The sequence below is a fragment of the Onychostruthus taczanowskii genome, unplaced genomic scaffold, assembly GCF_017590055.1.
Source record: "Onychostruthus taczanowskii isolate IOZ18803 unplaced genomic scaffold, ASM1759005v1 scaffold1, whole genome shotgun sequence".
NCBI lineage: Eukaryota > Metazoa > Chordata > Aves > Passeriformes > Passeridae > Onychostruthus > Onychostruthus taczanowskii.
The window spans coordinates 16165352-16188956 of NW_024496525.1; the positions used below are offsets into that span (position 1 = coordinate 16165352).

Genomic DNA, 23605 nt, shown 5'->3' on the forward strand with positions numbered 1-23605 from the left:
TGAGGAGGAGAGTAATGGAGCAGCACCGGTGGGCAGCTGGCATCCAGCCAGGGTCAAACCACTACCATCACCATTTTTACTGTAACTAGAGTAGGTTGTTGCCAACACTAACTAGAGGAACAGTTCATCAGCCTTCATATGGACAAGCCCAGGGATTCTTCAGATGTATGAAAGCATCACAGACTTGCTGCCTGCAAGTTCTGATGATGCAACAAAAGCTTCCTACTGATGTCCTTACTGAGAGCTGCTAAAAGTTCATTCTGGTTTAAATGCAACAATTTAATATACTTAATACCTAATTTTAAAGTTATTCTTTGTATATCTCATACTGAAATCTACCACTTTACCAGCTACAGAAAGCAAAACAAAGACAATTTTACAGATAATCCTAGGTTAAGAGCTTCCTTGTGAGTGACAGAACTTGTAAAGTTACTGAAAAAGAGAAGCCAATAATCATCTTCTCTCTCAACATACACCTCTTCCCAGAGGATTTAAGAAATCTTTGTCCTGCTGTTTATTGCATGGCTTGCTCCACACCTCTCAGTAGATCCTGTCTCCCCTACACAGCTGTGTCACTCTAAATGCTGTATCTTCTTGGTCTCATACCACATTATGCTGTGGCTAAGTATCCCCAAAACTTGTGATGGATGTGACCTTGAACAATGGAGGCATAACAGGCTAAATCAATCACATCCTTTCAAGCACCCTGCCTTAAGAATTCTGTAATTTCAGCACTTTCAGCTTTGCTTGTGACCTAAGGAAAGAGTCTCGCAATTCCCACCCTGTTTTTGTAGAACTTCCCTGAATTTCCTGTAACTTCCACCCTGCTCATTTCCATTCCTTCAAAAAAGATACTATGATAGCCCTTTTACTCTACTAAAAGATGCTGATCCACTGGCATACTGTTCTGCTGCTAGCTTGTACTAATTTACCCTCTGTCTTGACAGAGACCCAGACTGGTTGTTATCCACAAGTTTTACTCCTCTCACTCCTCCAACAATGCCAGGGAGAACAGATGCTGTGCAACCGGTCAAGCACTGCCAATTTTATTCTCTGCCTGGAATGGGGACTAGAAGTGCCAAGGTTGCAGAACCAGGGTTGCATTATAATGCTGTAGTCTGCCAATTAAATTTCACAGTCTAACTTACAATTCCAGAGCCCTGAAACTTAATTTATCTGGAGAGATAAAAGGAACATCTGAAATTACTTTTATTAAGAAATTTAACAAGAAATCATAAAAGATCATGGTTGGAAATGCAAAATGAAGATATTGATGCTAAGGCTTTGTGCACCCGTATTCATTTAAAGAAAAATCTATTCAAGGTTGTCTTTTCAGATTGTCAAATTAAAAAAGCCACACAGCATTTGCTTCTAACCCATAATTACAGATTATTATGGAATACAAAAGATGCCAGGCATAAAAAGCTACTACAATTCACTACACTGTAATAGAACATGCAGTGGAAGTAAATTTTGGCAAATGCCTTAAATATTAGCTTTATATAATATGTATAGGTGAGACTGTAATTAGGACAGAATGAATCCTTCGAAGCCTCTTTCATTCTGACCCTGCAGATGATTACTTTTTACTAATAAGGCCACAGCCATTTGACAAAAAGCCAACTATAGTACCTTGCTTCATTCTTCACTAAATTTAATAATTACAGCTCCTCCTGCCAGTAGTTCTCAGATCAGACTTGTTCAATCCAATACTGAGCTTATTAGGGGACAGCTCTATGTTTAGAATTCTTTGGCCAAAAAAGTACTTGAGGATGATGAAGCATGCCTTAGACAAGGGCACAATGATTAGCCATTTTCTCTACATAAAAAACAGCACGTAGTCACTACAGACCACAAAATCACCTGCTGTTAGCACACAGCTGCTACAAAGAACTGCTGCATTTATCTGGTTCTTAATACCCTTAAAAAAGCCTAAATGGAACAACTTAATACAGAGGCAGAATAGCACTACACAGAGTTGCTCGTATCTTAATCTCATCTTTTTCAGTTTTCTTCCCTATACAGCCATTTGATACTTACTAGATACATTGCATAATACATGATAATCCTCTGTGGCTTAAGATTCTTGAGTCTTTATTTCTGAATTATGAAGAAAATGTTAATTCCCATGTCTCCTAAGGTTCTAACCAGATGAGAGAAAATTTCTCTCTTTTTAAACAAATCTGTAGTTTTAAGAAGTGTAAAAAGAGATCAACAAAAAATTATGATAGGCTAAAAAGATTCAAAGAAAGCATTCGATACTGCAATGTCAAACAGGAACAAAAATCCAAAATTCTCCTAGAAAAAGGAGCAAAATAAGGAAAAATCAAATTAATTTACTGAGAGTGAAATGAAAAGCAACATTTATCCATGTTGCAGTACTTAACACTTCTGCTGATACACAGAGCACCGAAGAATCCATATCCTATTGATCTTGGTCTTGTTCAGAACATACTTATTTCAGTTAATCAAATGGTAATTGCTCAAAATTACATTTGCTCATTCCATACTAATGGTTCTTACCCAGTGTCTACATACAGCTGAAAACCTGTGCTGTAGACCAACACTTAAATACTGAAAACCCAGACAAAATTTTTGTGAAAGACAAAGTATTTAGGCAATTAGACAAACCTTCAGTGACTGGCTGAAGTTTAGAAGACCTCTCTGAGTCTGGAGAATGCAGTGGTTCTGGTTCCTTTAAGCTCTCTAAATGCATAAAAGGATCATAATCCATACATGCCAGATCAGAAAGACTTAGAGGAAAATATTTTGGGTTGCTAAAACACTGAGACCCATAGACACATCCATGCAGAACCTAGAACAAAACCAGAATTTAATTTCATTAACTACTGAAATTTATACTTTATAGTTTTATAAGAAATTAAGTTTATTTTAATTTGCATTTTAAGAATCTATTTGTTAGAAGGCAGGCATGATGAAACACTGGAAAATTTTAGATGCTTTATGTTTACAGAAACAAAGTCTGATCTGCAAAGAAAATGATTACCACCAAAGTGGAATTTAACAATAACAAAACTCACAAAAAATCATTAAGCTACCTTTATTTTTAGATCTCTTGTCTTCTTTAATTACATATGCTAGGTCTAAGCTGCATAATCTCCTTCCCTTGCAAAAAGGATAAAAACCCCTTTCTCCTGTGTTCCTAAAGACAGTAATTGTAACTTAGTGCTTTTTGCTTTGCTCATTGCTAAATGAAATTGCTTGATATATAAAAACGACATCCTTTTGAATTAAATGTATACTTAGTCTTCTACAATACAAGCATCTGCAATCCATATGACATTAAAAAAAAGGCTTGCTAATCATCCAAAATGTAAACCAAAATATACTATTCCAAATATACCAAAGGTCAAGCTGTTGCAGTGAAACATGTAAGAACTGAGCCAGCAATCTATATTTCAGGAGTAGAATGGAGGTCAGCTTACAGAAAACTTTTGCCTTCATTTCCATGGAAACTGACACTACCTCCATACATAGAAATTCCTATTAAGTGAGCAAAGAAACGTGTACCTTATATATACAATTAAGAACGGATCTTTCAGTCTTATCATTTTCTGCTCCTGTAGTGTGAAGAGGCTGCAGCAAAGTCTTCAATGGCAAGGCCATTATCCAATCCAGTAAGCACAGAAGTAAAGAAACCACCAACTGGAAAAAACACTTTCCATTACAATCAATTAAGCCAACACCTGCTAAACTGCTACTTCATATTTATCTTTTTACTTTATTTCTCTGTCTTGCCTTTTTTGTCAATTCAGTAAAGTCAACCTTCTGCAGTAATGGCAGGTCCCACTTGTTAACCACTGTATCTTCAAAACCTATGGCATCAGTAAAAACTTTGGCTACTGAGGTATTTAACAAAGGCCATCCATTCAACAGCTTCTCATCAGGGTAAGACTGTGAGCAGATACTATACTTAAGAGGATACCCACAGTTTTCAAAACTGATTTGTAGTGTATTGTTGTTAAAATGACAGATAACACAGATCCAAATTAAGGCTGATGCACCATTTTGCACATACATTTCACAGTAAAGTTAATCAAGGTTTACACAAAATGGAACCAATTGACCTGTACTTAGTGCTTTATAAATAACACATAATGTCCTTTACAACATATCAATAATGTTATGCACCAGGTATCATCTGAAAGAAATCCAACTGCTTTCTGTATTGTAGGTTACTCAGTTAGCAAAAGAATCAACTCCCTCTTGGGATGTTTTGAAAGACTCTGGAACAGAATTAGATTAAGACACAAATCCACACCAATCATCAATAACTTACAGACTAAATAAATGTTTTGGATTTTTAAAACTCAGATGTGGAAGAGAAGACAATTCAGATAAATATCTGCAAGATTCTCTAAAATATTTCTCAAGGTAAATAGAAGTCTTTAAAAAAATCAATTTACCTAATTTACTCATTTCACATAATGCATTCCAAGCTTGTCCTTCAAAAGTATAACAAACCTAATGAACTCCACAGCGAAGCTAATTCAGAAGAGACACAGCTTTTAGGAGGCAGAAAGTACTAGAAATGAAAAATACTTACCCTCTTGTCCTGCTCATAAGAGGAAGCTTCTGTACTGGGTAGCAGATGTGTAATAGTTGCTATCAGAATCTGGGGAAATATACCATATTTATTTTAAAATAGAACCTAAATATTTAAGTTTAAAATATTTTTTTTAAGTAGGTAAATCTAACATGATACTAGATTCACAGTTAAATTCAATTACAATTATTTTGAGACAAGTTACAGTATTCCTTGACAATTTTTTTCTAATAAAAACACTTTTAATTGAGTTTTGCAGAATATATTGAAGGAGTATCTTCTGTTTGACTGACGTAGGTGCATTAAGGACAATGAAATTACACAGCTACCTCAAATATTCAGGCATAAAAGGAACATGACTCAACACACTTGTAGGATGCAGGAAGAAATCTGGCGCTGGTTTATATATGGCGCTATCTGAGCTACATTGTTTCTTAGAGATACTAGAATTTGTATACACCCTGTCTTTATTTGACCAAAAATATGTCTCCAGAGAAGCACAGAAATGCTTGCTGTATCTCTTAAGAAGCTTTCACATGAAAGGACCTGGGAGCTCTCTGTCTCTTCTCTGTGGCTTAGACTCACAGGGGCCATAGTCGACTTCCGTGTTATGGGAAGCATATTCAAAATATTATTTTTGCTTTACACGGAAACTCTTCCATGGATATGCAAAATACAGTTGCAGATCCATATTTTAAGCAATCATTTTCTTTCTGAACTTCAATAAACATGCTTGAAGATATTTAATACTTAAGAAACAAACTGTACTTTACCGACAACATTCTCATGACACTTTTTCTCTGAGAAAAAACAGGCATAATACAGACACATTACATGTCAATACTGGAGTCAGGAAGTTAAGTGTGCTGCAATTCCCAGCTTCTAGTGTTAAGTAAGATTACCTTTATAATAATTCAATGTTTTGCAAAGCATAATTTTCAATATTCAGGTGTTTAATTTTAGGGTAATACATTGTAGTGTTTCATTTAAAATAATTGAAAGTTTCAATTTAAAAAAATTACTTACTTGAATAATTCTTAATGGTGAATCAGCTTGATAAAGTTGAAGTCTATGTACATAATGTATCAGCATGTTCAGCATACTGCAGGCAACTTGGGCTACTGTTTTATTTGGAAACTGGAAAAGAGAACACAGCACAGTAACAATGACAAAATTATTTCATGTAAGAGTACATTAGGTTGTAGGGTGGTCACAAATTTCACTGGTGGTTTTACACATATAGTTCCTTAAGTATCTATTTACCAGAGGAACAGAATTAAATTTTACAAAACACAAAAGGAATTACTTTATATTCATAAACAAATGCTAGCAGCCAACACCAAAGTTTTGGGGCAGACATCCAGTGAGATGCACACCAGGAAGGGGAGAGGTGTCTCCTAACTAACTTCAGACTGGTTAGTACAATATCATGAAGCCAGGAAGAAAGAACTAATTTCTTGTTATCTTAATGAATATTAATGAATTACTGCAAAGTCCCCCAAGGATCCAATTCTGAAATCAGAGGTCTTTGCTGAAAATCAAGGCAGGTGAAGAGCCACATGCCCAAAGTGCAGCCTGTAGCACTAAACAGGAGCTGAACTGTTCTGCTATCTGCCAGCGATGGCTGTGCCCAGTGCATGTTGGAATGGAAATGAATTCACCTTGGCTTCTGTGCTTAACTCTGCTTTTCTTTCAAAGGCAGGAGAAGGTTGCTGCTCTGCAGCCTGCCTTCCACAGTTACTGTGCTGGTCAAAGCAGAAGGGAACACATTTGTACAACTAATTCCCAGTCTTAGGGGGGAATGCGCACCCTGTTCGACACTCCTAATTGGAAAAACATAGAAATTAAAAAAAAGGGATGTGTTTTCCTAAATTGGTGATGCACAAGACATGTAATTGAGTTTTTTACCTTCACTGCACTTGCTTTAAAACACTAAAGTGTACAGCAAATGACAAGGACAAAGTTAATATTACAAGTGAACTCCTGCATTATTAAGAATGCAGTTTACTTGTTTCAATCTCACTACATTCAGCAGTGAAGCTGTCACAGGTATGTGCTGCAAGACGGCTCTCTACTTCTGAACTCAGAAAAGGGCAATTATGCTGTAAAAATGCTTAGATGTAATTTCTTGGCTTCATAAGCTTTTTTCTTACTCAGACCACTTTTATTAACCCTTCAGGGAGGGATGCATCTCACAAAACTTAAAAAACCCAAAGCTTTAGGAAAGCTGTAATGTCTGGGCAATGAAGCCTGAGTAGAAAATAAAGATTTTACAGTAAAAGTTCTGAAAGGGAAAAAACTTAAACTGAAAACATACTGGAAGAAGACTCTGTTCTGGGTCTTCTTATCAAAGCCGAGTTATCAATTCTTACATTTAAAGTCGTGAAAATAAATGGTACAAGCATAAGGAAAAGTCTGGAGTATAAAGCTTTAATTACAATTTTTTATTTGTGTTATCTGTGTAAGCAAAAGGAAAGACTATGAATGGCTCTTGCAAGTCATCCAGGGAGATGGAAACCTGAGTACACAATGGGTAGTTAATTCTTGTTCTGACTTTCCCTATTTCTCAGTGGATGCAACTTCATGTTATTATTGACTTTTAGCTCAACACAGTAAACATCTCACATCTCCAAATCTTCACAAACTTTATGACAAGACTATAATTTTTTTTTTTTATCCTTCATGAGACAGTCTCTCTCCATCCATGCTGAGAGCACTCTGTAAGAGCACAATAAGCAGGGTATAGATTCTAATGCTCAAGCTTGAGTAGCAACCAAAAACAAAAAACCAAACCAAACCAAAAAAAACCAAAAAAAAAAAAACCCAAACCAACCCAAACAAACAAACAAAAAAAAAACAAAACAAAAAAAAAACCCAAAAAAAAAAAAAAAACCCAACCCAAAAAAAAAAAAAAAACCCAAACAAAAAAAAAAAAGCCTGAAAGCATGACAATTTGATTACAGTACTTGAGATCAAATCCAGATTGCTCAAAACATCTTAACAAGCTTGCAGGAAAACCCCAAAACCACTGGAGAAGAAAAATGGGGTGCACAAACTGGGGTAGCTTAATACATAGATCCTGAACACTGACAGTAAGAAAAAAATACCTGAGAAAAAAATACCTGCAGACTTTTCAGTGTTACTGAATAATCGACCATTCACTACTTAAAACCAGAAAGCATTCATTTCTTAAATTTTTAATGGTTCTTTTTCTAAAAAGGCTCTGAAATGAAGATGAATTAATAATTTTTTATTATTACTGGCTGGTTTGCAAAAATCAGTTAACCTCTTTATTTCTCTGGTTGAAGATAATTTTTTAAAATTTAATAAATGAACAAAAGTAAGTCGAGACATAAATTCCACATAAAGGATAACGTATATAATGTAATGAATATGAATAAATTTAAAATCTAGTCTTGCACACAATTTTTTTTATTCATGGGAGAAGCAGCAGGGAGGAAGTTTTGATCAAGAACACCAGGGCTGGCTGAAATAGATCAAATCCTTCATGTGCTTCAGAAACACATGTGATAGCATAATCAATATATCACATTTCAAAAGAATGCTGTCGCTAGGGTAGAGTTAATTTCCTCTCAGCAGCTCTTGCAGAGCTGTGTTTTGGATTCGGAGTGAGAATGGTGTTGATAACACAATAATGTTTTGTTTTTTGCTAAGTTCTGTTTATCAGAAGTCAAGGATTTTTTTTTTTTTTCTCGTCTCATGCTGTGTCTGTGAGAAGGTGAGCAAAAGAAACTGGGTGGGAACCTGGCTGGGATGGGTGACCTGAACTGACCAAAGGGATACTCCACACCATAGGACATCATGCCCAGTACATAAACTGGGGGAGTTATCTGGAAAGGGCGTTGGTCTGGGTTGGGAAGAGGATATTGGTCAGCAGGTGGTGAGAAAATGTATTGTGCATCACTTGGGTTTTCTTTCCTTTCTCTTATCATTGCTATCATTTGCCATTATTATGCTGTTTTACTTTGGTTTTGATTATTAAACTGCTGTCATTTCAACATACAAAATTTGTCTTGATTCTCCTTGCCATTCCACTACAGAGGGTGGGAAGAAAGGAGATTGACCAAGTGGCTGCATGATGCTTAACTTCCAGCTGGGCTTAGACCACGATAAACACTCAGGCACCTTAGAACAGACAGTCCTGAGAGCTGTGGGTTCTGGAAGGACATTTTCCTGAACTCAAGCAGCCTCACTGACTACATGTCAGATAATGATCAGATAATGAAACAATTCACCCCTTTCAAGTCAGTTATTCGGTTCTGACTTCTTTTACAAGAACCTTCAGAGGGGGGCATGGAAACACCTGTATGATGCCATAAACATTCCACTGCCATTCTTTGTCTCTGGAAAATGTCCTGTAACATAAAGCATAAGAATTCACCACTTTTATATTTAGTAGCATAAATTGTGGACATAATTTTTGAGAACTCACTTGATGGGGAAAGAAAAAGAAACCAATGAACTGGCATTTTTCCTGCTTCCCAACTCTCAGGGTTTTTCTTGGAAAAGTAGTCTTACCATAAGGTCAATTTTTGCAAGGGTCCATTCTTTCTGGATGTTAAATGAGGAATTTAACCTTGTCCATACTTGAAAATAACCTGTTGTTTAGCACTCATACAACTCAATTTGTACAACACAATTTTGTGATGTATCTGCAGCATTTTTCAGAGAAGCAGAATAAAATCACAGGTCTGGATGGCTGGTTAGATCCTTTGTGCTCAAGATCCAGCAGAGGTTAATGTAGACAGAATGATATTGCCACACAGCTGGGAGAAGCACTAGCTATGTCCAAAGCAAGCTGCTGAACTGCAGCTCTGAATATGCTTCTGGTATTTCAAAAATAAGCATGTAATTGCTGCAAACATTTCTATTCAATGTTATTAGTTCAATTGAACTTATCAGTAAGTTGGACTAGGCCTATAGCTCCCTACCCATTCATTTCTCCTGAAAATAAGAAAATAATCCATCCTGGGAGTTCCAACCTCTGACTACTTGGTAGCCAGGAGATTGCTAAGGTAACAAATTAGAGCTAATTTATTTCTCCCATGACAAATTAATGAACTTTTCATTTCGTTATGAAACTCAATTGTGAATGTATACCATTGCTCAGAACAGAAAAAAAGACAATGTGCATTGGATGGTTTTGCCAACACAAAGAAAAGCAAAGAAGAAATATAAAGATCTTTGTTTTCTCATTCAGAAAGTAATTTATGTTTGATATAAATGAGATACAAATAATTTGTTTAATAAATATGTCAGAGAAAAAGAACATAAATCACTACGAATTTCAGGATTAAAAATAGTTCAAATAATGATAAATTGAAGCAGCAAGATAAAACGTCATTTGCCTTATACCAAACTTGCACAGGAACTTGATAAAATGCAAAAGTTAAGCGTTATTAAAAACCGAGTGGAAAACACTGGAAGAGGGTATTAGTGGAGCTGCAAAGAATGAATGTGATTTTGCAAAACAGGAAATTGCAATTTAGAGTCTAATACTAAAAGCCCTGCAGCTACCTTATACTGAGACTCAAATCCTCCTTCACCAGATGTGAGCAGCTGATCTGCTAAGATATTTTTCATATGCCCATTGCTTAAAAGAAAATAATAATCCCCAACATCCGACAGAAGACATATGTAACAGGTGTACACTCTAATTTTTATTAATCTGTATATAAAGAAAGACTAGACTATTCACAGAATTTTGATGCAAACTAAAAGCACATAGAAAGGTTCTGAAGATAAACTGGAAAGCATTTAAAAAGTTGAAGCTATTGATCACAAACATGCAAATTTGAAAACTGCTTAAAACCAAGATGTTTTTAGTAATATCCTAATTATTCTATAAAATAAGATTTAAAATAGCACGAAAACAAAAGCACTCATCAAAGAAAAAAAAAGCCAAAAAATGCAGCTCCTGGAATAAGCACAGAAAAGGACTCTGCCACAGCAAAATGAAACATTCCTGGTGCTTCCATGCATACAGTATAAGTACTCTGCATTTCTCACTAAATATCTAGCCAGGCCTAAGAGGTAATATTGCATAATTCAATGACTCGAACTCAGAAGTGAACATGCACAGAATGTTGTAAGAATACTGTGGTAGGTTAGAGTGGCTAGTGATTGTGTTAAAATAAAGATCCACTATCTTATTCTCACAGCACATCATTCTCTCCAAACTTAAACAACGGTAAAGAAATGTTGACATTTCAGAGATCCACTCATTAAACTGAATTCTCTCTTTTGTAAGGATGGCAAATGAGACTGCAAAGTAAGGATGCTCAAATGTCATTACGACTTTGAAAATGCAAAGTATCTTTACACAAAAACGCAATATACATAAAAATTTACGTAAAATATGTAATATATGTAAAAATTTAATTCTTTCACCTTTAAAGAAACACATATCACATTCAATGCTTCCTTGATCTGAGGATGATGCGATTCATGGACTAGCTCCTCACAGATCCAAATTCCAAGGCTGCAAAGAGCAACACATCTGTAAAACAATGTTGGAGGACAAGTTGTTGAGAAACATTCTACAGGAATGTGTAATTTTTATGATTCAATAAGTTTTGATAAAGATGTAACAACAAATATGTTTTTAGTATTTCCAAAACAACTGCACAAAAATCTTTCTAGTGCTGTAACTTATTTAAAAATTACCAAGAAATCCAAGGTATGCTGGTGAAGGCAGAGGAAAGGGCAGAGGAAGCACCCATCTGAGCAATGAAAAAATCCAAAAGACATCAAGAACTCCTGCATTTCTGTGTGTGTTTTGATTAAAAATATTACCTGAAATCAACATGTGCGAAATTCTTATATTTTCTTAAGACAAAGCAAAAATTGGGGTGGAAGCTTCCTCTTTCCTAACACAAGAGGTTGCTCATATTTAGAGCTTCTGAGACACAGAGATGAGAGAGGAATATTACTCTCTCATAGACATTCTCATTGTTTTAGATGGACAATAAACAAGGATGAATAGAGGAGGAGTAAATGAATCCTAGAGACTGTATACATAGCATGATTAGTACATTAACTTTTGTTGTTTCTTCATGTTATTTCTTCTTCATAGAAATAGAAAAGAAGTGTAAAGGTAAAGAGTATTTAGATAAATGTGTTCAAATCAGCAGATGGATGAAATTTGTTCAGAAATGTTAAGGAGCTAGCTTAAGCCATCTCTGACCCATTAGTTATTTTCTTCAGGAACACAGTCTACAAATATTTTGGAAACAACTTCAGAATTCAAAATCCTGGATAAAATTGGAGAGCAAGCCAAAACTGACAACAAGAAAGCTGGTCATGTGACCTGCAATGCATTACATCTGGGGAGGAAAAACTGTAGGCAAGAGAAGAAACTGAAGCAGCTATGAAGCCTGTGCTGTAGAAAAGGGATTTTAAGGCTACACAGAATCACAAAAAAATGCTTACAGACTGCAAAAATACATACAAGACTTAATTGCACATTATAGTGTAAAACCACCCTATTTTGTACATTGTCACTGAAAGAAAAATTGCAAAGTGGAGAGTGTTATGCCTTTTAGAAAGCAGTTTTGTAACACAAAAAATTAAATTAATGTGATCTCAGGATACTCCCTCTTTTTCCTGTGTTGAGAAATATTATCAGCTCACATGAAGAAAGAGGTAAGTGGGCTGATGAAAACTGCTCTTGGTTTTCAAAAACACTGTTTAAAGGTTCAATATGTGGATTTTTCCAGAACTGTACCTTTTCAGGTACGTACTTCTAGTATTTTTAAATGACAATATATTAGTTGGACATATATATTCACTCTTTCTAAATATATAAGGCACACAAATGCACTCCTCCTTGGTTGGCGTTAGAGATTCCTGTTCCAATCCCATATACACGACTGTAACTCAATACTTCTGAAGATGGGTACAGAGGAATAAAATCCTAATCAAATTAAGAAACAGAAGAGGAAACTGGTAATAATCCTCTCCAGAGTTGTTTATTTGATGAAAATGCTTAGGTTTAAGCATCAGAACAACCATTCCTAGTTTAATGCTTAGCTCAGTTTTTTTCTGCTTCTTGTCCATACCATCGTAAGGGCTCACGTATACTGGATTAATCCTGTTTTTCAAATTAAATAATGTGGTCTAATAAAAAAACCCCAAAAACTACCCCTCCCTCATAAATGATCTTGTCCTAATCAAAGTAAAGAATACCTCTCTAGTCCAGAAAACCCCCGAGCTGAATACCAGAGTAGGCTAGGAAAGCTTATTCTGTTACCTTTATTTACAACCTTTCCTATCAGCCACTATCACAGAAAGAATACTGGACTAGACCAGCCCAGTTTGTTCATTTAATATCTCTAGTACAAACAATTTCAAATTCACATAATGGACCACAGTTTTGACAGTGGTGAAGAAAACCATTAATAAAATGCAACAAACTTTTACTTTAAGATCTCCAATATATTCACCTCAAAACAGTCTAATAAAGAAAAGAATCTATTAATGTAGAAGGTCTTTTTGTATGGCCTACCGTGCAGGACCAGATGGCTCCTCTCTTGCCGAGCTCAACACAGTTTTAATTATGAGTTCCTAAAATGAAGAGGAAATACTCACTGATTTACATGTAATTCCATCACAGAAAGCATCAAAATATTATTACAGTGCACACAGGCATGTTGCTTAGCTGAGTCTCTATGTTGCAGTCAGATGAATTGTTTGCTTACCACTACCCCAAACATCTAGCCTGTCCAAGATACTTGTTACTGTGCCACCCCAAGAATCCTACACATTACTGTCCTAATTTCTGCTGATGAGCCATGTATCCAATTCTTGTCAAAGCATTTCTATGAAATATCAAGGGTAAAAAAGAAATAGTAAAGGACTCCCCCTGAAGCTATCTTGAGTAGTGCTAAAGGGTACGACGGAAAGAATCTTTTAAGGTTTACACAAGCATTTTTTAAAAGTTTAATTGATTTTAAAAGTATTTTCAACTGGTTGCTAAGTGCCTACAGTGCCTTAAGACTGCCATCAAGAAGAACTGTGACTCAATGACAGTGAAATGTCCCGAAAACTGTAGGCTGCCCTTAATATAATTCATGTAAACAGCCATTCTACAATAGAAATGTGAAAGAAGGAACTCAACATCAATCTCTAAATGGGAGCAAGGTGTAAAGCCGCTCTCAAATCATCATTTCTCCCTAAACTGAAACAGTTTGGAAAATTTTAGGCGAGCCTTTCTTAGACACACAAACTGAGCTCTGTGCAGTTTCAGTATACTGTCACACTACCTAACTGTCATGATAGACAAGGTAAGGACTCCATTAATATTTCCCTTTTGAAGAAAAGGGGAAACGCACAAACGCACTGCTGTACAGAAATTTTTTAAAGCCTAGGAACACAGGCAGATTTCACCAGTTGTGAAATAAATAGAATTGTCTTAATAAATTAAATAATGAATCTTAAACCTCTCAACCTTCTTGTCTCAGCTAATTAAATCTGTGGTACCTGCACATCACCCTAGTGAGAGGAGGCTTGAAAGAGTGAGATAATGTATCATTTCCTTCTACAAGCATAATTATTAAGTTAATAGCTATTATAACTTGTGTTTAGAAGTATAAAGTTTGACAAGACTTCATGGGATCTTGGGTCTTACAATCTATTTGAAATTACTTTCAAAAAATTTTAGGATCTTAAAATCTTAATATTTTCTGCAAAAGCACAATATTAGGCATGTATTTGGTTAACAGAATACCAGCCAAATATTCTTAGAAGTCCTACCTTAACATCTGTAAACTGAGACACAGCAATGTCAGGAATATTTGGGTGAAGAGCGGGTAGTTCACGATATAAATTGGGAAAACAGACTAGAGATCCTAAAAGAACCTGTGCTTCAACTCTGGGTGCCTGAAAAGAAAAAAAAAAGGGGGGGAGAGAAATATATGTTCTTATTGCAATCAGAAAGCTGACATTTTTAGCTTCCTTAAAATAGAATGATGGCTGAAATTGTATATAGCCATTTCCCTTCTCCTGGAAATTGTGAGCTCCTGCAAATCTGAGTAAACAGAGACCTCAGCTCCTTGGATTGTTCCTCATGCACGCACACCCATGCTCTCATCTTCCAAGACAGTAAAAAGGAGGCAGAAGGATTGTTAATACTACAGACAAATTAATGAGCTGCTAACTGGGCTCAGGTCTTAGGTTCAGCTAATTGACCAGGACGTGGAAAACTACTAAATGTGACATGAGGCATTGCTGAACAGGAAAGGCTAGAGTGTAAGAAGCTGACAGAGGCTTCAGATAAGTACCTTGAGGAAGACTGGATTTCACAACTGGTTAGAGAGGGATTGATGGGAGAAACAGTCAAAATTCACAGTTGGAGGAGACTATGGGAGATTTGAGAGAGTACAGTATGCACAGCCAACACCACCTAGGTAATCACATCAGTATTACTATATAAGGCTGAACTTGCCTGAGTAACAAAATCAGAAATGTGAAAAAAAATCAAAATAGTGCAAACACTAGCACTTTTGAGTTCTCAAGCCCGATCATAAAAGTCATTCCATAGCAGAGATATGGGGGGGAAAAGTACATTTTTAAAATGAAATCATACTAAAAATAGACATTTACTTTAAAACATCTTCAAGCACAGAAAAATGGCAGTCACAATTTTGTAACTCTAAAATAAGACTCTCTGCTTCAACAGTAATTTTTGCATTCTTCATATATTTTCTGAAGAGGCATGTGTAGTGCTCTAGAATAAATCATTAACATTATCTGTATTTGATAAACACTACATTGAATTCTGGGATCAATTTAACACCCTAGTAAAAGAAAAATATACTGCTCAGTATTCTCTCAAATTTTCTCACCCATAAATGATGAATACTTACATTGAGGAAAGAAGAAGCAGCCACTCTTCCTGCTGCTACAATGAAATCCATAATAAGCATGGTAGCACCAGGTAAACCAAGTGAAAAGAACTGAGGAGAACAGTGCTTGATGATTGTATTGACAATATCCTCGCAGAAGGAAAAGGGAAAAAAGGAAGAGTATCAACACAAATCAAATGAAAAATGAAAGAAAAAAGGCATGTATTTATCAAAAGTAGAAAGTAAAAATGTGAGAAAGAAAACTCATTGTGGCCAGTAGGACACTCATTAATGAGAGAAGAGTAGCACAAAAAGATAAATTCCTTAACTACACTCATATTAACATAAGTAAACTTGGTATACTTTATAGATCAATTTAAGCTTGGACAATAGTTCATTTATTAATTTACAGTCAGCTTTAAAGAGTTCTGTAACTGATTAACCATTCATTTCATTAGGTACAGAAAAGATATAGAAAGATAACCAGGTATTATACCTTAAGAACTGCTTAATCCTCTCCATCAAGTATTGTCTGACTATAGCTTTAAAAAAGGTATTAGCCTCTTACATATACCCATATAGAACCAAAATTTGAAGGAAGATAATAAAGTGTTTTGTAACATTTCTGGTATGTAGTTAATCAGCACAGCATATTATGTTCTTGTGGACTTGGTGAGGCACTTTTAAAAATCATTGTATGTGTTGCAATTTTTTCCAAAAGTACTTGAAAAAAGTACAAAATGCTTTAATTGTAAAAAAACATCCCAAGTCTACAGACAGACACCCCTCCCCTTCTGTCTCCACTAGTAGTAATATCCAACTAAATAGCAGTATGTCATAGGAGGATTTCAATCCAGCAAGAAAAGCAGCATTAATGGTTGTTAGAGGACAGAAACTGGAGGCCTCTCCTATTCATAGTCATCTATGGAATAATTTTGGACTAATTCTTTTCTTCCCAGTTAAAGAAAACAGGGTTGTTGCTTGAACCTTTGATCTACCCATGCCTATAATCATTCCTCAAAAATGTTCACAAACCAAACTTTTTTTACACTTCTGCAAACCTTTAAAAAGTATTTAAATACAATATTTTCAGACTTCTTAATATCAAAACCTACAAAAAAGGTCTACTCCCACTGATTAGATACGCTCAGTACATCTCAGTTTGCTGGTTCCTATACTTGCTGTAGAAACAAAGTCCTCCAATGTAGTGAGCACAATTTACTAGCTAAACTGTTGCATCAGGGAGCAAGTAAGAAGAACAGTAGACTTTAGAGAGATCTGCTTCCTTCTCTTTCTTGAATACTTCAATCTGTAACATACAATTAATAAAGAATGAGGGAGTACCTTTTCTGCCCTCATATTTGCTTGAAACGGACTACAAAAAAGCATTTCTGAATACAACCAAGAGCACGAGGATCATTTATCAAAGTTTTCTTTTTAGAAAAAGTACCAGTCACAGCACTAATTTCCAAAACAAAGTTAAATTACTCAGATGAAAATTGAATATTTTTGAGGAGAGAATTTTATTTTCAGTCAAAACACTTATATTATCTTGAATTTAATAATTAACTTACTTGATCAACATGAAGAAGTCCACAGTGCATTATATTGTAGAAATGAGTTAAAAAATCCCTGTTTGGAGAAACATCTTGTCTTCGTTTCATTGTCTTACAAATAAGCTTATAAGCATGTAGCTTTCCTTGTTTGTATTTATCAGTCAGCATTGTTGCCTAGTTTAGAACAATATTTATTATTCATAAATAAAAAAATTACATTAAACACTCTTCTACACTTATGTTAACTTTTATTTCTGTTTCATATTTTAGTGCTCAAATTTACCTTGAAGAGCCATGGTGTTAGAATTCTCAGTGGTGGAATTAAAACTGGGGGAGATGGTGAAGTTAGGTTGTCTGTTGAAATACCAAGATTGTCTCTTATCTGCAATTATTAAAAACAAAACAGAAAAAGAATTATTTATGGGAAATATATCAGGTGGTGTTTTTTTCTTTTTGAAAATCCTACCCAAGCAGGTCAGGTTGGAGAAAAGGTTCAGTTCCTTTACCTTGGCCAGATTCTGCCACAGTTCACATAGATAATCAAAAACCTGGGCATGAATCTCTGGATCCATTATGCTGTTGACATCTCCCAGAATTCCTAGCATCCTCCTCCACATCACAGTAGCAACATCTGCGTGCCATCCTGTAAGTGTTCCCCCAGCCATCACACTGCAACATTCTGAGGGGAATTCACTAGTTTCTGTAATGGAAGAAAAAAAAGTATAGTGAGATCTACCTCTCCAGAGCTGGAAAAGTTCTGATACAACTATTAAATATACACTCCTCATAAAACTGAATGATTGGGTTTTCAGAATAAGCTATTTTCTACCCATTCAGCCACCTCAACACTGTATATATTAAGCTTTGTCTATAATAAACTCTTTAGAGGAAGAACTGTCCTGTTTCTTATATTCTTCCATGAAATAACATTTAAGGTCACTGCTGGAGCTCTAATACAGATCTGATGGACCTAGTAAGGCCACTCCTCTTGTAAGTATTTTCTTACATTCCTTGAAGTCAATGAATCTCCAGAACCCCACCTGGCTGCTTTCAAGTAAAATTATCTTTCAACTTTACATTTTTCCTAATAATACATAAAAACTATTTTTTTCAGAATCTACTAGGAAAGCATGTTATTGCAAGTTGAAGTGTGACTAAACTTGTCTCTAGCTATTGTCTTTTAAACAGTTAATTTGTATGAGTGGAGAGGGAACATTCAGTAACCTAGCAGCACAGTCTTAACACACAGCTAGCTCTTTCTGCACATCAGTGCTACATGAAAAACCATTCTTTTTAAAGTGGAAGATGATTAATCTAGACTGTCCATATAAAGAAACCTTCAATAGATTATGATGGCTCAAGTCTACTCAGGTCACGCTTAACTACCTAAACAGCCACAAAATACTAGAAAATGAGCCAGCTTGAGAGCAGCAGGCATTCAGAATTGTCTTTCCGCCCCCTCAGGTGGATAATTCGTTGGGTTCTTCTGAAACTTTTGTAGCCCCTACAGGCACACCAAATCAAAATTAAATCTGAATCCAGCCTAATCACATAGCCTCTTCTTTTGAACTTCTGGGCCACTGTGGTAGAGACACTATTGGTTTCTAGGCTGTAGATTTTGAAGTACAAAGCAAAATGATCTTTCTGTCCATCAGTAGGCTACTTAAAGAAATAGGATCTGAAATACATGGCAGACACTCTTTTGTTTCAATGAGACCAAATGTGGGAGAAATATTCATATCGCATTTACAAAGAAAATGTATCTTAGAATTCCATAGCTATGATAGTTGATGTAATTACAAATTAGTTTAGATAAGAAAGGGAAATGAACCAAACTTGCAAGGAGAAATGATAAGATTATGAAATTATATCTTATTATTTGTTCATCAATGATAAAACAGTCCATGGCAGGACCACATGCTAGATTCAGTTGCCACAATTCTAAGCAACTAAAAGAACAATTTTAATATGTGAACTATTAATCCACCGCCAAAAAGTCCAATGAAATACAGGTTAAAATGCAAAAGGTTTTTGTTTACTTTTAAAAGCAATCACTGTAATTAAATATTTTTGAAGTGCAGATGAAATAGCCTTGTACAGGATTGTTTACAACTCATGTGATACTAGCTACTTCACTACATTGCATTAGAAAAAAGAAAGAAAGAAAGAACAAGTTTGTATTTTCTATTCCAGATATTGCCTAGGTCATCTGGCGTCTGCAAAACAGAGTGGTGGAGCTTCTCATCCAGTTGCAGATCCTTCTGCTCAATATGATCTGCATGCAGGGTGGCAGGAGAGGGTGTCTGTGATCGGGATCCAAGAGCTGATTGGATTGGAGAAGCACTTTCAGAGCCTGCAAATGTAATTTTTAACAGTTACCTTAAAAGCCTTTTCTATTTTCTTGAGCTATTGATATGTTGTCTAAATACAGTGTTAACAGAGAACTGAGCTGCTTTTATGTATCAAATTGGGCCAAGAAAAGTAAAAAACAGTAAGCAGATCTTCCTGTGAGTGGTGTTCTGAAAGAAAACAAAGTACATGCAGAAAAACTGAAAGATGAACATCAAAATCAGACAGGTAAGTGGACTAGCAGACCTCTATTTTAGGTCCAAATAATTCTAAATGTGGTTGTTTTGCATCACTTTCAGTGTTTTGAACCAGCTAAATTTCTCATCACATTCCCTCACCTAAATTTCTCTCTAGTAGAAAGTTTAAGCAAAAATTTTCCTGGAACAAATGTTTTTCCAGGGTTATAGATGCATGCAAGTTAATATATAAATAAAACCTCAAATCAGTAACTGATAATCTTCAGTGTTTATCTACTGATCGAGCTGAGAAAATCCACAGGATGGGAAAGTTCTGTATAGTCAGAGGGGTGTTATTTCCTGTAAAACAGGAAATCACAAGTGTCTGAATGATAGTGCTACAAAGGCATTTTTCTGTAATTGTCTCTGAGCAACCTGTCTACACAATGATGTGGTCTCCACTGTGTGATCTATGGAGAAGGAGCAAGTAGTTGTATTTTTCTTCTGTACTATCTTATGTTTCACATCCTGAATTTGTCTAAAGATCCTTATAAATAGCTGAGTTCAGCCAGAACAGTCACATGGCAGACAAAGAGAATGAATATTCACGACAGACTTTTCTACACATCAGCATATGTTAAAATGGAAGAATTCCTATTAATTTTAATAGATAAATGTAACAGAGACACAAAAATATTATGTGTAAAGTTCAGTATTAGTGATCAAGTGAACTTTAGGGACAGCAATTGAAAAGTGAGTCTTTTAAATAGTAATTTTCCCAAATTATTGTGAGAATAACTGAAGAAAATTTCTCATTTGAGAAAAGTGCTCTTTTTTATAAAGAGAACAAATTGTTTAAAGAACTTAACAGAAAATGTTATCACTATTATCAGAATAGAAATTGCAGAAAACAATCTTTATTATGTTGTTAAACTGCAAAGGTCTCTATCTCGTTTAAATGGCTAAGACAATGAAGCTTTTACTATCAATTTAAATCAACACCTCTATGCAGGATAGAGGGACACTACTGCTTCACACACACACTGCTGTCTCATGCGACTTGCTACTGACCAGCAGTTTTCCACATGCTTACAGAGATAAACTAAAATACACCCTTCAAAGATGCTCAAAGAAGTATTTTCTTACTTCATTTCCATCCTGCTCATTAGTTGGGGACAGATGAAAGTAGTTAAAAAAAGGAGCAAGAAAGAGTGATGAGGACGAGAGAAACTGAGAGAGAGTGGGATAGAAGGGAAAGAAAGTGAATGAGATGGAAAGAAAGAGAAGGCAAGGAAGGCAGGGAGCAGAGGAAGGAGGGAAAAGAATGGACAGAATCAATTATGGAAAATTTACAGAACTACAGGAGTCTGTCATTAAAAGATACTCCAGCATACGTGGATCCGACTTTGACTGGGACTTCCACAGGTACAACTTGTCCTAGGACTAGTAAACAGCAGACAAGAGTCAACTTTATCATTTACTTGGAATATGATGTATTATCATATGTATATGAATGCTCATATACCAAAACTGTATTATCCTTCCAAAACTCTTCAGATTCAGGAAGAGTAGTTTTCTGATCAGCAGAACCACTGAAAACTTATTTATTATAAGTGCGTTTTGAGGCTGAGTTTCTACATTCATTTGCTGGCATCTAATATAGTGAAATTCACATTGCAGCTTCCATCATGACAGTCTGTGTGCACGCAATTTTCACTAGATAGGTGCCTACCTTTCATAAAACATCAAGAAAATAACATCCTTTTGATTTCTTATATGTCAATTTAGCAAAAATTAGACAATAGGCTGCAATATTGTTGGGTGCATGGAACAGTCAGAGATAGACAAAACAATTGCACAAGTATTGTTTCCTCAGGAAACCCAGCTAAAGGCATGTGACACACAAGAGCTGCCTCTCTAAAACAGTGGTTCAAGCAAGAAGAGTTAACCACAGAATCTCTCAGTAGACAACTCAGTCATTAACTGCAATCTTATCAATTAAATTATAGTGCACACTTGGACAAAAATAACAAACAGTAATGAAGTCATTAACATATAAAAACATACAAACAGAAAAAGAACAGATCTACAGCAAAGACTTTCAACAAGCACACAGCAAATAGAAAGATGAAGAGAACATAAGTCAAGCTGAACATTGTGGAACAAGCTGAACAACAATGTCCATGAAAGCCAGTACCATGGTTCTTTCAGCAGAAGGGCACTTTTTAAAAGTTATGGCAGAGGAAGTAAAGATGTCTTTCCATATCTCTGAAAATGCAGAGTTTGATTTCTAACAGAGAACAAGACACAATATGTAGGTATAAGCTTTCATAGAAATATAGATAATTGTTGCAACTTGTTACTTGTTACAACTAGGGTTGCAACAGGAATGGTAGTGTATAAGAGCTATGGAACAAGGAGTATGAAAATGACTATGGGCATCTTTACTTCTCATGTACAAAATCTAGTAAGAGATCATTCTTTCAGATCATCCTCATAGAGAAGCATTCTCTCTTTCACACAGGAGCCCATTCAAATTTGGTTAACTGCATCACTTTTCAGTTATACAAATACAAAGTGATGTTACATGGCTAAATAAGTTACATTTTGCATAATAAAGCCTCTCAGTTACACAACAGACAATACAAAGAGATATTAAGATGGATGCATATAAAAGAATCTCAAGATACTTCAATATGATACCATGTTTAAAGGAGCACTGTGAAAACCTTCCAAAGCAAAAACAATTCATGAAAATTAATTATTTAACTACCAGTAACAGAAGGACATTTGTAAGAGATCTAGCATACATTATGTTGTAAGAGTTTCTTCTTGGTAATTACAGATTTTCTTATGAAGGGTTTAAAGTACATTTAGGACCATGGATAACTAAGTCAGACAAAGGTTTTCCACTAATGTTATTTCACATATTACTTTTCAATAGCAGTCAAAAAATAATTGAAATAAGGGAATAATCTTAAACAGAATATAGACTCTTGGCAGAAGCTGGAAGTTGCATTCTTCAGGATGGGTGAAAAATTTCTGAAATAAATACTTTTTTTTAAAAAATCTACTTTACCAGTAATAGTGGCAGCTTCAGCAGACAATGGTTGCTGATTGAGACTACTTGTTTCTGAATCTATGTGGAGTGTAGTTAGACTGGCCACTTCTTGTTCCTCGGCACTTTGTTGCTGTCCTGAAATTGCATCAACGTCAGTAGAAGCTGGTGTCCCTGCCTCAGTGCCAAAGTTGAAATCTGTATGAGGAAAGCAGTGTATTAACTTACAGCATAAAAATACCACTAATATGAAAAAACCCCAGGACCGCCAAACTAAACAGAAACCTTGAATGTGCATGGTCTATGCTACTAGCACACTGTTGCAAAATTTAAATAAAATACAACAGCAGAAAGTATTGACTATTAAGAATATTCTCTTTCCTGTCATAAACCCATGAATTGGTGTCTGCAGAAGACATTCTTGTTGCCCGTCTGTATTCTGCTTCGTTGTTGTAAGTGCATCTGCATCTGAATAACGCAAAAATAATGCAATCATACATTAAGGAATTTATTTGTAAAATTTACAAGCTGGAAGAAATATTCAAGTTTATTGTGAAAGCACTAACATCAAACTGAAAATTTTACAGCAAATGACACCAACAGATGCTGTCCTCAACATTAACGAAAAAACTGTCAGGCTGAAATGTAGGTTTAAATGCCATGACTATTTGCATAATGAAGACATATATAAAAATTGTAATTTCTTCCAAAAATTCTATGTAAATATTATTTTTATCTTATATATATGTGATATCATAATTCCTACCAGCCATAATGACCCCTTCTGTTAAACAAGAGTGGGAATAGATAAATAAAATGAATGAAAAGCATTATGTTATTAAACAAAGCACACTAATTTTAACAAAACACACTAACTGTACCATATTACACTTAATATCTTGATTAACCTCTAGCTACACAAAGACCACTGTAAAAATATCAGAAGCCATTCTTCAAGTTTTACCTAATCACTTTCCAAAAGAATTAAAATAATTTCCAAAATAAATAACCTTTAATTTTTATATTTTGTGCAA

General features: G+C 35.3%; 1 protein-coding gene across 14 annotated transcripts in view; it reads right to left on the minus strand.

Moving 5' to 3' along the window:
• RALGAPA1 (Ral GTPase activating protein catalytic subunit alpha 1) overlaps positions 1-23605 on the minus strand; it is a 130874-nt gene that overhangs the window by 54315 nt on the left and 52954 nt on the right. For 12 of the 14 annotated variants that reach the window (XR_005952598.1, XR_005952569.1, XR_005952585.1 and 9 more), the window contains 13 exons: positions 22593-22769; positions 19189-19341; positions 17495-17688; positions 17272-17370; positions 17007-17162; positions 15454-15582; positions 14342-14467; positions 13095-13153; positions 10979-11087; positions 5594-5704; positions 4568-4636; positions 3532-3666; positions 2632-2815 (listed from right to left, as the gene is read on the minus strand). Coding sequence is in view for 5 of the 14 variants with exons in the window: in XM_041403903.1 (XP_041259837.1) it covers positions 2632-2815; positions 3532-3666; positions 4568-4636; positions 5594-5704; positions 10979-11087; positions 13095-13153; positions 14342-14467; positions 15454-15582; positions 17007-17162; positions 17272-17370; positions 17495-17688; positions 19189-19341; positions 22593-22769 (1701 nt within the window). In the remaining 9 variants the exon portion in view is untranslated. The remainder of the gene's footprint in view (positions 1-2631; positions 2816-3531; positions 3667-4567; positions 4637-5593; positions 5705-10978; positions 11088-13094; positions 13154-14341; positions 14468-15453; positions 15583-17006; positions 17163-17271; positions 17371-17494; positions 17689-19188; positions 19342-22592; positions 22770-23605) is intronic. The other 2 variants (XR_005952605.1, XR_005952573.1) reach the window with 1 other exon arrangement.